Source organism: Primulina eburnea, chromosome 8 (genome assembly GCF_022965805.1).
Source record: "Primulina eburnea isolate SZY01 chromosome 8, ASM2296580v1, whole genome shotgun sequence".
Taxonomy (NCBI): domain Eukaryota; kingdom Viridiplantae; phylum Streptophyta; class Magnoliopsida; order Lamiales; family Gesneriaceae; genus Primulina; species Primulina eburnea.
In genome coordinates this window covers 44,360,570-44,377,378 of record NC_133108.1, presented here as the reverse complement: position 1 = coordinate 44,377,378, position 16,809 = coordinate 44,360,570, and the positions used below count along the sequence as shown (strand labels likewise).

General features: G+C 36.7%; 2 protein-coding genes across 5 annotated transcripts; one reads left to right on the top strand and one right to left on the bottom strand.

Annotated features, from left to right (window-relative positions):
• Positions 1–3,168: 3,168 nt before the first annotated feature.
• Positions 3,169–10,035, bottom strand: LOC140840190 (auxin-responsive protein IAA16-like). Of its 4 annotated transcripts, none has more exons than XM_073207363.1 (5): positions 9,474–10,035; positions 4,797–5,028; positions 4,261–4,397; positions 4,093–4,158; positions 3,169–3,419 (listed from the first exon to the last, which is right to left on the bottom strand). In XM_073207363.1, coding segments are annotated over exons 1-5 (678 nt in total). In that variant the 5' UTR covers positions 9,716–10,035; the 3' UTR covers positions 3,169–3,418. The 4 variants fall into 4 exon arrangements, with proteins under 4 accessions (XP_073063464.1, XP_073063462.1, XP_073063463.1 ...); XM_073207361.1 differs by having other exon boundaries at positions 3,169–3,521; positions 4,097–4,158; positions 9,474–10,026; XM_073207362.1 differs by having other exon boundaries at positions 3,169–3,521; positions 4,097–4,158; positions 4,261–4,378; positions 4,796–5,028; positions 9,474–10,023.
• Positions 10,036–15,472: 5,437 nt separating this feature from the next.
• On the top strand, positions 15,473–16,668 carry LOC140840189 (auxin-induced protein 22D-like). The gene is made up of 3 exons (XM_073207360.1): positions 15,473–15,864; positions 15,945–16,141; positions 16,276–16,668. Exons 1-3 carry the CDS (start codon positions 15,662–15,664, stop codon positions 16,446–16,448), a joined length of 573 nt encoding a protein of 190 aa, XP_073063461.1. The 5' UTR covers positions 15,473–15,661; the 3' UTR covers positions 16,449–16,668.
• The last annotated feature ends 141 nt before the right edge of the window (positions 16,669–16,809 follow it).

Sequence of the window (16,809 nt, the reverse complement as noted above, 5' to 3'; positions counted from 1 at the left end):
ATTGTCCAATCCCATATATATCACTCAAAGGTTATTTATTCAATCGATATGGGACAATTAACACAAATGATTCCATATTCTTGAAACTCGGATGTGATGCCTTCATTTTCCGTGCTGGCAAACACCACTAGTAACTTGAATGAACTATATGCAGGCCCATGGAGAAATTTCGTCTGTAGAAAATCATAATCCTTAGAAACGCCTACCGATGGCTCCAAAAGAGTTCAAGTTCCATATTTTCACAGCCCTCAGGTTAAAACTGCTACCCCTCACAGTCTCGCAAAGAACGGTAGTAGAAAAGTAGGAACATATTGCTTATATGCACATTTGGCTTGGCTCATCATTTGCTTGAATATTTATGATCAGCCTCTGATCCTGATCATTTTAACTCACTTCAGCCAGCTGATGCTGAGGAAAAATGGCAAAGAGCCTTGAAACGCCGATGCACAGTGATTGCAAACTCGATCGTAGAATATTTGTCATTTGGGAATCAAGCTGCTTGGACGTTTCAATTTATTTATATATCCTAAGGTTCTTCTGCTCAACATTTAGCATTAATTATCTCTATTATGGAACACCCAAGGATGCATAAATTAATTATAATTTTATTATTAACAATGAAATAATATATCAAATTTTAAATTCATATAATTTATTTATTTATTAATTTCACAAATAGAATGAATTTTAAATGACATCATTATTGAGTGAATTTGAAATTTATTGTAATTAACATTGAATATCATATAAAAATGCAAGAGTGAATCAGAAATTCACGATATTTTTCCTCTAAAATTACAAAAATACAACTCTATGTATTTGAATTCATCGATCTAATTAATACAACTTAATATCTTCATTTTAATTACTTCTTAAAGATTTAACATAAATACAAATTTAAGAGTGCTCAATGTAAGATAAATACAAACTAAAAAGGGGCCATATAATTGTAAAATCATCGGATTTATTTGTTACTTGGTGCAAACCTTATATGTAAAAATAATTATATTTTTTTGTAAAGATGACAAAACTCAAAGGTGGTATATGTAATTATTCATGTAATATTTTTTTTATTTGGTAAAATAATACAATATTCTTTTTGTATTTTATGTTATAAAATATCAATATTAGTCAATGCATCTTCATTTTTTTTTACAATTTTAGTCTTTTGATATAAAAAATGTTGACATTTTATTACAAGCGTCAACGTCATACCAGTATCATATTAGCATCATTGTTGCCGTGTAGGAAAAATTTAAAATTATAAAAACCAAAATAACAAATTAAGATACAAATTTGATAATATATAATATCAAAATTGTAAATAGATAATACAATTTTGTTATTATGTTAATCAAATGTGCCTACTTCTATTTCCACAAATAAGATATGATTTGATGAAGCTTATTAAAATTATATATCTAATATGTAAGTGTTGTAAAAATAAATCTGATAAATAATATACACGATTAAAATGCTTATTCTTTTCATTAAATGAATAAATAAACGTTACCTCAAAATTATTTTGTTAAGACAAAATTTGTGTGAGATGGTCTCACGGATCGTAATTTGTGAGACGTATAACTTTTTTGGATCATCTATGAAAAAATATTATTTTTTATACTAAGAGTATTACTTGTAAATATCAATATGACCTGTTTCACAAACAAAAATTCGTGAAATTTTGAAATAACCAACTAATTTTGTAGAAGTTTCGCTTTCAGCCAGAAGTTTCGCTTTCAGCCAGCTCCATATCAAGGCAACAGTCTCCATCAGGTTCCATTCTTTCTGAAACCTAACAAAGCTCATTACTGCTAGAGTTTAATGCCAGGAAATTACATTCCGATCAGGAAATTTCCATGGGCGATATTATTTTACAAATTTAATGATTTGTTTTTACGGAGGATATGAATTCCGGTTAATCTGTGATGGTTTTGTTTGTATTCACTTGTGGCGGCGGCCAATGTATGACGTTGTTAGAGTAGATGTCCTGTAAGTAAATGGTTGGCTAGGGAATTTATTGACTAAAGTGTAATAAACAATCTTTATTTTAATATAATATAATTTTTTATGATGCAATAAAGTCTTTGATTATACAGTCCCTAGCCAACTATTAACCTGTAGGGCATCTACTCTAACAGACGTTTGGCAACAACCAGCTTGTCTTTGTGTTATTGATTGATTTATGTATCTGCACATGCTTATACTTTTGAATTCGGTTTGTATTTCTGTACTTATAAGAGATGAGTGATGAGTTCAGGTTGAACTAAATCGCACTTAGATGTGTCGACTAATACTAGAACTCTTTCTGCATTCAGCAGATTTTTTCATCGAGTTGTGCTGCCCAAATCGGTTCGATAGGACCCTTATCGCTGTTTAGAATTTAAGAAATCACATTAACGTTGTTAAATTATACACCGAAAGTTGGTAGTTCTTGAATTATTGAATAGAGCAGTTTCCAACATGTGAAAAGTTAGGTTTTCCATTGATAATGTTTTGGATGTCTCCTGCAAAGCTAATGTGAAGGCATGTGGTGTTTGGTCCGTTTGATGAGAAACTGAGTGCTCATAAATGACATAAGAGGGAAACGGAACCGAATCCATTTTGCTTCTTAAACTATGTTGATTGTCCAAATCGATACATGGACTTTTGAAATTTAACCTGTTGGTATAGTTTTCGTTGAAATTTGGTCCATATATTCATTGTGAAAGATGAACTGTGTTGCCAAATTGGTGCAAGGGGTCTAGAAGATGAATCAATTTGTGTTTGCTTTATTTAAATTTGGTTAAATTCCACTTTACAAAATTGTAATTGGGATATCTAACTTTCATATAACTAATGACGTGCTTGGTTTTCTTTGATCATTTGGTGAATCCATGTGGTGCTTGGTTCATGAATTTGGATGCAGATAAACTTTCAGATAACATTAAATTGACGTGGGAAAAACTCGAAGCCACAACTGGAGTTAGGTTATGGATCTTGGGCTTCTCATCCCATATAACTCCTTGCAAATTAATTAGCAAACCAATCAACCAACTAAACGGAGCAGAGAGTAAATGATATGTTAATTATGCACCTGACGTTGCTTCTATTCTCACCCTCTTAAAAATTGAAGTCTGTAATATAAATACATACACTTTAATATGGAAAAATGAATTGACTAGTGAATGAATGGAAAGCATACACTTCAATATACTACAAGATAGGTATCTGAAGTTGACATTATTGGGCACATTATTGAGATTTTAGCAGCCCACACAAGAAAACTTAATGGGGACCGGAGTACTTGTTTATGTTCAAAACAATGAATACTTCACAATTCTTCAAACTATTAATATTACAACCAACCAAACATGTAGTAGTACAGACACAATCCAGCATCCTGCTCCATCTATCTCGTGTGTTTTGTCCTTTGATTTCTCCTTGTTGGACCATACAAACACAAAGATCGAACGAGCAAGTTGTGGTTGAATTTATTGAGTCTTACTTTCTGTTCTTGCATTTCTCCACGGCTCTAGGTGCTGAAACACAAAAATCAATTTGGTCAAACTACTGATTTGGTACAAATGTACTGGATGGTAATGTACAGAGTGTGACAGCAACAGGAAATGGCCAATTGGGAGATATAAAATCATCACTAGTAGTTCGAGTGGATGTGTTCTTATCTATCTATTGCTGTCACGTATTTTTCACTAAAGAATTAACGCCTTTTTGCTTTGAATTTTTGATGTGTTTTGCATGTGCACTTGGTCTGAAAGTCGTCTACAGAACAAATCTTTACATTAGTCATAGCAAGATCACAAATAGCGTTTTAATTAAGAATTTTTGTGGTAATGGGTTTTTAAGTATTTTTGTATCTGATCATTTGACAGGTGATACACCAGAGTACATGTTGTACTGGATAAAAAGTTAGGAACTTAATGACCAGCGGAGCCCGATGGTAATTTTCATTTAAGATAATGGTATAGCTTGGTGATGTGTGAATCACAATATATTGTTAGTTTTGAAATTTAGGTTAGAAATTTTGTGCGTCTCAAGTATTCAAAACTGGTGAAATCATGATAAAAAATAACAGCACAGCTTCGAAGAAACTAACCGAGTCCTATAGCCTCTGTTCCTTTCATAATGCGTACACGCTTGCATGATCCAACGAACATCCTAGTCGACATGCATCAAATAAGGCTTTGTCTAGAATTTTGTGACTAGTATGAAATGAAGCCGTTGTTTTCTTTACTAGTTAGTAAGATTTGGATGACTTACTCCCAAGGGACGTCGCCAACAAGCATCCAGTCCCCATCCTTGTCTTCATAAGTTGGAACATAATCAGAACCATTTAAAAGATCCACGAGCTTGCTCTCATTCATGAAGTCCATCATTCCTTGAGAATCACATTTGCCATAGAAATGGAGTTATAAAACTTACAGCAAATCACCATGAGTTCTTTTTCAGGTTACTCGAGTTTTCCCCTTAAAGGTTCGGGTTAGAAGTTTTTCACGTGAGATTGAACTCTATCAGAAGTTTTCATGTAAAAGGGACCTCTTGAGCAATATCATGCTATTTCATCTCTAGATCAAAATGAGACGATGCTATATTTTGAATGTGACCGACACTAGTTTGTGAAGTTTGATATTGAATAATTAAATTGATCAGTAAGTGTGAATATTATCGACTAAATAACCAAGTTTTGAAAGTTCTATTATCCCAAAAAACTTTCGAAAATCAATGTTGTAAACTCTTAAAAATAAAACCTGAGTCCATGTTATATTTTGTGTTTCTTGACGAAGTATTAACTTACCGATGGTGAAGGAACTGAACATTCTGCACAATGCCTCAGATAGCTCTTGATATGCCTTGTACATCTTCAAGTCAACTTTGCGGAGGTACGGTGCACCGTCCATGCTTACTTTGATAAAAACAGATGCTCCGCCAGCAACAGTGGTTCCCTTCTCAGTGTCCTCCGAGTTCTTCTGTACAACCATAATATTTTTCCGAAACGATCGAACTGGCGGCCATCCCACGACCTGGGCCCTACAAGATTGGCATCGTGTGAGTATATACTTGAGTTCTCACAATTAATCTTGTTGGGTTTATGTCACGCCCCGAGATGCATGGCATGAACATCGGCAATGTTCTTAAAAATTCAATAATTAAATAAACCAAGAACACTAAGCCTAAACAACAGTCTTATTCCAAAGTAGAATTTATTCAAATAATTCATTGTCTTACAAAACCAATGACAGAAGATCAAGTCTAATGTTCACAACTTATTCAAAAACAAATGATTATAAATTGTCTAGCCCAATCACCATCCCCAAAATTCAGCTGATTCCTGCTGTTCTATCTCATTCTCATCTGAAATAAAATGTAAGGGGTGAGTGATATGGTCGTCACTCAGTAATTGGAGGGAGCATATCTTCAAGTTTTAAAAAGAAACATTATAACATTTGTCTTATCACTAGATCATATCTTTAGAAACTTATTCACAAGTAGATCTAAAACATAAAACAATCAATATCAAATATCTGGCTTAACTCCCCAGATTGGATCATAATATCTGGTTTAACTCCCCAGTTGGGATCATAATATCTGGCTTAACTCCCCAGACCGGATCATATTTATCTGGCTTAACTCCCCAGATTGGATCATGAATGTCTGGCTTAACTCCCCAGACTGGATCGTAAGAGTCTAGTTTACCCTACTAGACAAGGTCACAAACAAGATCAAGACATTATCAAAAATATTTGTTGAAAATGATCAACATGCAATACATCATAGATTCAATCTTAACATACCATGAAGATAAATATTATACATATCAGGAAAATATACGTTCCACTTACTATCTTTTGCTAGTCTTGAAATCGAAGTTGACTCCAAGAAAACTTGAGAGAGTTGGGAGTTGAGAGAATTATATATTTTTTTAACGTAGTGTAGAATGTGAAAAGTGAAGGGTTATAAGTTTTATATACCTAGGGCAAAGTTGGGCCAAGGTTGTAATTGGGCTCCAGGGCTTGGGCCTCACATCCCTCCCTCCTTATAAGAAGTTTCGTCCTCGAAACTTGGTTCCGAGAAATCTGCAAAGAGGTATGGGTAGAGTTGGCGCATCCTCTCCTCAAGTTCCCACGTGGCTTCTCGAGCTGTATGATTTGACCATTGGACCTTGACATAAGGGATGGTTCTTCGCCTCAGGACTTGATCTTTCGAGTCCACGATTCGGATTGGGACTTCCTCATACACTAGATCTTCATTTAGTTTCCCTTCACTCACTAAGGGTTCTGCCTCTAGAATGTGGGATGAGTCTGATATATATCTTCGTAATTGTGACACATGGAAAACATTGTGAACCCTTGAAAGATTTGGAGGTAGAGCTAATCGGTATGCAAGTGTGCCGACTTTGTCTAGAATTTCAAAAGGGCCCACGTATCTTGGACTCAGCTTACCGGTTTTGTCAAATCTTGAGACTCCTCGCATTGGTGAAACCTTCAAGTATGCTTTTTCGCCAACTTGAAAATCTAAGGGTCGTCTCTTCGTGTCGGCCCAACTCTTTTGTCGATCTTGGGCTGCTTTGAGGCGTTCCTTGACGACTGAAACCTTCTCTATAGTGATTTGGATCAACTCTGGTCTTGTGACTGCTTTTTCTCCAACTTCGTCCCAATATAATGGCGACCGACACTTTCGGCCATACAGAGCCTCGTACGGTGCCATGCCGATGCTACTGTGGTAACTATTGTTGTAGGCGAATTCAATGAGGGGTAGGTTCTTGCTCCAGCTGACACTGAAATCTAGTGCGCATGCTCTCAGCATGTCTTCCAATGTCTGAATGGTTCTTTCAGTCTGTCCGTCCGTCCGTCTGAGGATGGTAGGCAGTGCTAAGTGTCACCTTCGTGCCCATTGCTTGTTGGAAGCTCCTCCAAAATTTTGCTGCGAACCTCGGATCTCTGTCAGATAAGATGCTGACTGGGACGCCGTGAAGTATTACTATGTTGTCCATGTAGAGGGTTGCTAGCTTGTCCAGGTTGTAGTTCATGCGTACGGGTAGGAAGTGGGCAGATTTAGTCAATCTATCCACTATCACCCAAATGGCGTCCTGCCCTTGATTGACCTTCGGTAGTCCCACCACGAAGTCCATGGATATATGTTCCCACTTCCATTCTGGAATATTCAAGGGTTGTAGAAGTCCCCCTGGTCGTTGATGTTCCGCTTTAACCTGTTGGCATACCAAACACCGCGCAACAAACTCTGTCACATCTTTCTTCATACCATTCCACCAAAAATTTTGTCCAATTCCCGATAGTCTATGCATAATCTCATGCTGCCATCTTTCTTTTTCACAAACAAGACTGGAGCTCCCCACGGTGATGAAATAGGTCGGACCTGTTTCTTGTCAAGCAGTTCCTGAAGTTGTTCCTTGAGCTCCTTCATTTCTGCTGGAGCCATGCGGTAAGGTGCCTTGGAAATTGGGGCGGCCTCGGGAATAAGCTTTATCTCAAATTCAATCTCTCGATCGGGTGTTAGAGCTGGCAATTCTTCAGGAAAAACGTCAGGAAATTCTCGTACTATCGGGATGTCTTCGAGTTTTACCTCTTCATTTTCTTTAACTTCATTGATGAAGGCCATAAAAGCTTCATTTCCTTCTTTCATAATCTTCCATGCTCGAGAGGCGGAGAGAATGACTTTCTCCTTAGATTTTCGTTCTCGTATGCTTCCTTGATACTTAACTTCTGCACGATCTGGCCGTTTAAGTGTCACACTCTTACCATTACAGTCCACAATGGCATTGTTCTTTGATAGCCAATCCATCCCTAATATAGCGTCAAAACCCGACATGTTGAGTTGTATAAGGTTGGCGCTGAGTTTGCATCCATTCAAGTCAATCTCGCATTCTCGATAAATGGTGTAGGATACCAAGGTATCCCCTCCGGGAGATGCAACTTTGTATGGTTCAGTTAGTAACTCACTATCCTTTCTTAACTTTCTAGCAAATCGCTTTGATATGAAGGAATGAGTAGCACCACAATCAAATAGCACATAGGCAGGTAAGTGGCTAATAAGAATGGTACCTGCCACCACGTCATTTGAAGCGTCAGCTTCCTCCTCTGTCATTGCAAACACTCGTGCGTTGGTGCCTACCTTGTTCTCCTTATTGCTAGTAGATGCTGGGGTACTTTCTTTTTCTTCTGGTTTTGTGCATTGGTTCATGCGGTGCCCAAACTGTCCACACCGAAAACACGCCCCCACAGTGAACCGGCATTCACCAACATGCTTCTTCTTGCACTTCGGGCAGTCTTTGACTTCTTTCTTGTACTGCGGTGGTGCTTGCCCTTGGTACTGGCCATTTGAGGCTGGCTTCTTGAACTTTTGGTTTTGGTTGAAGTTGGGCGAAGGCTAGCTCAACTGGTACCAGGATTGCTGCCAAGATCTATATAAGTCCAGGAGGTCTTGGGTTCTAATCCTGGGGAAGGCAAAAGCTCCAGTTCTTGGGCTGGAGAAGTTCTATGAGTAATGGGTAATGGGACAACCGAGAGGGATACAGCCCAATCGGGAACAGCCCATGTGCATTACAAAAAAAGGCGCCTTTTATTGTAACGACCCATTACAGGCCCAGTGGACCGCCCATACGGCCCACTGCCCCGATCGACCCAAGGTTATCCCGATCTTGGGCTCCCTCTATGGGGCCTTTTCCCTCACGGGCTTTCCATAGGTGTCGTACGGGTTACTCATAGAACTCCTCCAGCCCAGGAACTGGAGTCTGTGCCTTCCCAGGATCGAACCTAAGACCACATGGATATATAGGTACTTAGCACAATCCTGGTACCAATTATAGGCGTCGTACGAATTACTCATAGAACTCCTCCAGCCCAGGAACTGGAGTCTGTGCCTTCCCAGGATCGAACCTAAGACCACATGGATATATAGGTACTTAGCACAATCCTGGTACCAATTGGTACCAGGATTGTGCTAAGTACCTATATATCCATGTGGTCTTAGGTTCGATCCTGGGAAGGCACAGACTCCAGTTCCTGGGCTGGAGGAGTTCTATGAGTAACCCGTACGACGCCTATGGAAAGCCCGTGAGGGAAAAGGCCCCATAGAGGGAGCCCAAGATCGGGATAGCCTTGGGTCGATCGGGGCAGTGGGCCGTATGGGCGGTCCACTGGGCCTGTAATGGGTCGTTACAGTTTAGCTTTTTCTTTATTCCGAATTTTTATTTTCTCTCGCTGAATATCTATTATTTCTTCCTTTCTTGTTGAAAAGGAGTAATCTTTAGACAAACAGAACTAAAACGAAGAAATGAAGAAGAGACCCGGTTGAGCATACCACAAAAATGTAAACGACAAATTTTTAGAAAGAATCCCAAGTATAATGCACTAATAGAGGAAAAAGGTTTGATATTTTCTGAAAAAGTACATATATTTGAGAAGGATTACCCTTTCACACACACACAAGTAAAACATGAATTAAGAATAGCTTGCTTAGCAGGAGGCTTCACTGGATCATCAGACGAGCTCGGTAGCTGATTATTTTCCTTCCCATGCGACAATTCACTCTCCTCGGACGAGAGATTGAGCTTCAAATCCACAGTTTCTCCATACCCTCTTTTCCCATAATTAACACCATTTTTCTCTTCTCCACCAGGCAATCCTAGCCTCAGCTCAGTTTCTTTAAAATCCATGATTTTGCTCTTTCCCTCATAACATAACATAATGTCAACCATATTTTTTAATCACCGACAATTTCTTTATTTTTTTCCTATATTTCACTCCACTTTTCTTCCCATAATCTCTTCTTGATTTTGCTTTTTGAGATGAGTTTTTATTGGATGCGAGAAAGTTAACGGAAAAAGTTTACACTAAAAGAGAACGAGTAATAATGGAGGTGGTCGAAAAGTCGGGGGAAAGAGCGTGACTGGGCAAAATGGGCTATTAATATAGGCGAATGGGTTGGATTGCATGGAATATGACACGTGCATCAGTCAGTAATCTAGATATTCAGTCTTGCTGGAATAGGCATTGGACATGGTGCACGACGGTAGCCTACTTTCCTTGATTACTTGCTGGAATCTGCTGGTTGCCCTCCTTTTTCTAAGTTGTTTTATGCTGAATCGGAGAAATACTTTTCACATAGGCTTGGCATTTATTATTATTACTGGACGAATAACAACATGCGCGACTCCTTCATATATTTCACGTAAAACCCATACATCCCAATGTTAAACGCTGTATAGGGAGAGTATTTTTCATGCATGACTAGGCCGTTTCGCTCTTTATTTCTTCAGAACCTTAACACAACGATCCACGGTTGTACGCCACATAGAGGAGGAGATTTAATGGGTCAGAAACGAATATTGGTAATTAAATTGAATCAGTACAGAGATGCATGTTACATGCTTTTAGTTTCGTTTGGAAATCATAATGGGATATTGATATGTATGATGGAGGGATCAAATTTGGTTATGTTCACGGTCCATACTACCAAAATAAATCGATTAGGATTATTGGTATTTGATATCCACAATTTATTTTTCATAACTTAAAATCAGTAAAATTATATTAAAATTAATCATCTGTTTTTACGTTTAAGCTAGTAATAATTGATACTTGGTCTCAAAAGATTCATTATTGGTATTTATCGCAAATACCTCCAAACCTTTGCTTTTTCTTGAACTTGGATTTGGATTCCTTATATTTGGATATTCAAACATCTAATTTTTGCAAAAGACAACTGCTGGAGTTCATTTAGTTTATTTGCACCGGTAAACCATTAAAAATGCGTGTAACAATACAACAATTGTCTAAACAATTTACAAGATTTTCATTAATTTTTGGTAATATTTTCTGCATTGCTTTCTTTTACGTGGCAACGATGTATTTTAATTCATTTCTGACTGAGTTAAAGAGAGGAATTTCGGAAAATATGGAGCAATTTATGTTTGGGCTCCATTAAGCAATTGACATATTTTTTTGGGTTATGCTATGTGTACAAATTGAATTACACATTATGTTACAAAATGCATTTGAAATTACAAAACTATTTTAAATGTACTTTTGAAAATATTTTAATTTCTAAAGAAAGTGCAATGGTGCATTTGTAATTTTTTCGTTTTGTTCTCCTTCTTCGTGATCATTCAAAATTATGAGCAGCGACAGTAGTTGAAGCAGGAATTGTATTCTTTTCCGTAAAAAGAAACCACCCTATCAAAGTGCTTACGATTTGAAGACAACCGTCTCTAAGATACAACGACTAAGATCTAGAGAGAATGCAGCATACAAATTCTCCAGATATCGACGAACAAGATATATGTTGAGAGCTATCAAGTTATAGAAGAAAACATAGAGACAATATGACTAGTGTAGGAGAATTATTTTTCATCAATCAAAGGAACTCATGCATGAAGGATCTTAACCTTTTGACGAAGCCTTAGCCAAAGGACATGTTCATTCTTCATTTGGGGGTGTAGAATCCGTCGCTAATCCATCCGTTTTTTTGTAGCATGTGTTGCCAAATTGGTGCAAGGGGTCTAAAAAATGAATCAATTTGTGTTTGTTTTATTTAAATTTTGTTAAATTCCACTTTACAAAATTGTAATTGGGATATCTAACTTTCATATAACTAAAATTTAAAACAAATAAAAGAGATTTGAAATAAATTTCTTGTAGTGTTGGTTTTCTTTGATCATTTGGTGAATCCATGTGGTGAGCTTGGTTCATGAATTTGGATGATAAACTTTCATATAACATTAAATTGACGTGGGAAAAACTCGAAGCCACAACTGGAGTTGGGTTATGGATCTTGGGCTTCTCATCCCAATAGCTCCTTTTGACGATGCCTTAGCCAAAGGATCTTAACCTTTTGAAGATGCCTTAGCCAAAGGACATGTTCATTCTTCATTTGGGGGGTGTCTCTTGGGAATAGAGACTTGTATGGATCACCAACAATCATCATTTAGAAGAAATAATGTCAGATGACTCGAAAACACATCACAACTTTTCGTGAAACAAATTTCCGAACAATGGTGCGACCAACCGCACACTTTACTGCTTGGAAGGCTCCAGGCAGCGAAACGGGAGCTGGGACGGCCAAGCGCGGACTGGAGAACTCCAGGTAGCCTTAGGCGTGCTAGGGTGGCCATTTACCAGAGCGAGTCTTTCAGGCTGCACTTTGGGAGCAGGGGTGCCCATACGTCTCTTGCGCGTGTTTGGAGCTCGAGTTTAGCCTTCTGAGCTATCGTTTCAAATTTCTTTAATTTTCTTGCTTAATTTCTTATTCATTAAGCCTATAATATCAATAGTGATTTCAAATGTATTTTATAAACCAATTTATAGATATAATTTTTTTATATCAACACTGCATTTAGTTCTTGCTTGCAAATGTATCACCCCGTGCCTTACAGTACATCAATGCATGAACAATTGTTTCTGTAGTTAATTGAGATCAGTCCCTCGCATCAGCTATGCTAGTTTGGTCACAGAGGACGTTATCGTGCCCGAGAATATCGCTCTAACATGATCATATTTAATACACAAAAATATCACTCGAACATGGTCTTATTTAATACATAAACTATAAGATCAGATGGATTAGATAAACTAAAATTTTAAAAAAATGTGCCAGGATATACAGCACTCTCTGAAGAGTGGATTGCTTATTATGGTGGAGGGTGGCCGGGTAGGGCCTCGTTCTAGCTGTTGGATGGGCCATATTTGAACCCCCAAAAGTCCAAGTCCAACGTAAACCCACGTGTGGCGAGGCCCATACCTCGTCATAACCATTTAATACCTCCTCACACGTACGTACAGCTTTGCAAACAACTGTGATGTTTCCAATTCCTTGAACCTAAGATACACACAATATCGTGCAATGTATCCTTCCTTCTTTTTACACATCAAATATTTTGTTTCTCATCTTCCTTGAACATGTAATTTTGACTTTGTGTCTGAGCTACGGTTCAATTAATTGCGTAGAAATATCAACATAACAGTATTTCATGGTCGGGAAAGGCGACCCCCCCTGTCATTTCCGGGGCAAACTCGTTCGCGGTTGTAACGTAAACATCCGAAACAATTTCAAAACTACATCCTGACTGTCCATGTTCGTAGTTAGGTCGACTAGAATTATGTATGAAGGACTGACTATACATGCGTGCCTGTGAGTAAATTGCAGTGCACACACAAATGGTACCAATGAAGAAGACGTGGTTGTTTATTTGTGCATTTATTTTTAAGATTTATTTATGAAATGTGAGAGGAAACAACTAGCTAGATACCTAATTTGTGGTCCACTTGAAGATATTGATAATGGATGAATTATTGGGTTTAGCAGTAAATGCAGAGTTTTTATGATAGGACAAGCAAGTGAATGGTTCGTAGGTAGCTTACGTTCACAATTTCTAATGGTGCTTGCTATTTAAACTACATTATTCGACACATATATTTAAACAATGTCGCTAAAGCCCAGCATTTCATTTGATTGATGATTTCAGTCCTTTTTTAGATGTATTTCGTTTTCGTAAATGCAGCCAACTTAATTATTCTTGATAAAATTGAATTTTAAATATATGCGAAAAACTTGAGTGCTCTTTGGTAGTGTTTTTGAGTAATTTGTGGAAATATTTTAAGAGAACACATATGCAAAATATATTAGTATTCCAAATAGCAACATGAATATAAAATAACAAAATAAATTTGCAACGAAATAATAAAACTAACGAACTAAGGTATGTGAAAAGTACAATTTATTTAAAATAGATTTGTCTCCTCTACGAGATGCTTGAGGATCAATATTTATGGACTTTTGTTTTTCTCGATACAACCGTTGAACCAGTAACAAATTAAGCACAAATTCACTACTCTGACGAACTCAAATCGTACATTCATTTTATCATCAAAACTTAACGGATGTCAAAAGAATAACTAGTTATATGAAATGCAAGAAAATGCTTAAGTAAAATCTTGAATGTGTCTGTAATATTTAGGAAATGAACACACTATTTATAAATTCTAAATATACACCAAAAGTCAAGCAATATTATTATTTATTAACTCAATCAAACTTGTAATTAATTTAAGAATATAAAAAACCAAAAGTCTCCGATTAAATTGTAGAGAGCCAAATAACAATCTCATATTCATGAACAATAATTTTCATTAAAATTTTTAATGAAAATTTCCAACAATATTATAAATTTATATTTATTTATTTAGTGTAAATTTCATGTATTTCTGGACAATTATAAGAAAAAATTGATCCAAAAACTACATATTTATCAAAATATCACGACAGAAAACCTTCGTTTTAAGCTCTTGGAGTAATAAGAATTTTAAATTCGTTGGTACTTTAGAGATTATAGATAATTTTTTTAAAAGGATTTTTTTAGCTGAAGGAAAAAATTGTTACAATTGTATTTCGAATCAAAAAATTTGATCTTAAATTTAAAATATGATATAAATTGAATTATAAGATATACAATGAAATTTAAAATCATGGAATTGGACATTAGAAGATAACAGAGCCGTGACGGTAGGAGGAAACAGGGGTGATGTGGAATTTGATTTGTATCAGACTTAATTTAATCAAATATTAGACATTGGGGCCCACTAATGAATACTCGAATGGCCCATACGAAAGCCCATCTACCGACAAGACCTGGACCCACCCTCACATGCCATGCTCTTCCCGTTTCATGATACATTTTTAATGTGTAATAATTAGTCAAATAATATTTTTCCTTAATTTTTACATTTTAGTTTATATTTTGTCATGCCTTATTTAATTATAAAATAAGATATTTAGGGTGAGTTTGAGTACAGAAGTTGTAGCTTAAACAAATCACTTAAATATTTTTTTTTAAAGTGCTTTTATTTGAAAAAAGAAAACCGAAGTTGTGTTGCGTTTGGATAAACATTAAAAAATACTTATATTTTTATTGTAAATATTGGATGGAATATTGTTGTTAATAAAATTAATAATCATTTCGATGGAGTGATTACTAAATAGTGAAAAATATCGGTTTGAGCTTTTGACAGAATCATCCAATGCTACACATTTTATTCAATACTATGTAATTTGTCATAATTTATTGCTTCTCATTTAAAATTTCAGCCAGTAAATGTGATCCAACGTTAGTAATAGCCCAAAAAACATAAGCCCATCTCGACCGTTGGTTCGTGGACCACAGGGCAGTTGTGGGCTGTCCCACCATTGTCTCCTTTTCCACAAACTTGGACTAAAACTTGCCTGTCCTTTAAGCAACATGTGTATGTGCACATTTATTCATGTCCCCACGTAGGACCCACACAACCACACGCTATCTCAGCAAGTGTCTCTCACGAACACATGCCCTTGCCCATTTTCACCGGCTCGTGACCACACAAACGCGCGGGCCACCAGGTTAGCCTCATGAAATTCATGCACACGGAGAATAAGTCAGCCAGATGCGACTGCCTCCCACCCTATAAAACTTTGTGTTCTTCTGCCACGTTTATGCCCCATTCACAACTTTCAAAAAAAGTCCTCAGAATTAATTAAACACGGAAAGATTCGCTCTAATCCTGCAAAGAAATTAGTGCCCGCCACTATATCATCAAGTACTTTCCTCAGTAATCTGGTATTTACACGTATATTCAAGAAGAAGATCAAGAAAGTGACCAGGATTTGTGTAAAAATGGAAGGGTTTTTGGAAAATGATCATGATCTGAATCTCAAGGCTACCGAGCTAAGATTGGGTCTTCCTGGAAGCGATGAATCTGAGAAGCAATCTTCATCTTGTGTTAAGAACAATAACAACAAAAGATCTTCATCAGAAATGGAGGATCCCCGCCTAAATGGTGAATCAAAGCAAGAATCTGATCGTGCCCCAGCTCATAAGTAAGTTCTACACCCATATATATAGATGTTGATCATCTACGTAACTATTGTGCTGATCTGTGGGTACTTTGCGATTTCAGAGCACAAGTTGTCGGCTGGCCGCCGGTTCAGTCATACCGGAAAAATGTCCTCAAGAAGCTTGAATCCGAGGCTTCCGGGATGTTTGTGAAAGTTAGCATGGATGGGGCTCCTTATTTAAGGAAAATCGACCTCAAATTGTACAAGAATTACTTGGATCTATTAAAGGCTTTAGAGAACATGTTCAAGTGCACCATAGGTGCGTACACATCATCAGTTCATGTATCCCAACATTAATACATGTTTCGAAAAGAAATTTTTATTTTTGATCATCTTGGGAATTTGGGTACACGTGAAATAAAATATTGATGGGTTTTTGGTGAATATTTTCAGGTGGGTACTCAGAGAGGGAAGGATACAATGGATCTGAATATGAACCAACTTATGAAGACAAGGATGGTGATTGGATGCTAGTTGGAGATGTTCCATGGGATATGTTTGTTACTTCCTGCAAAAGGATGAGGATCATGAGAGGATCTGAAGCTAAAGGGTTGAGTTGCATGTAGATTTTTTTCTTTAGAAATAAAATCCAAAAAGAGGGAAGAATCCATGGCTGATATTAAGGGTTTTTCAAGAAATATTGAGTTTGGTTTCAATATGAGGGAAGTTTATGTACAAATATTGACAGAGAACTTTCTGTTTTTCTTTCTCGTGTTTTCTTTCAAGAAACAATGTGTACCGTACCGTCTTCTGGAAACACAATACAATATATACTTTTTTTTTTTTTTTTTTGAGATGATACAATATAATTGATAGTCGCAATCTAGGTTGTATCCCCTTTGTTACTTCTTTGGACCTCGATGAACTTAATCTACGTTCAATTGCATTCAAGTGTCATGATTGTATGGTTTATAAAATAACTTTAAT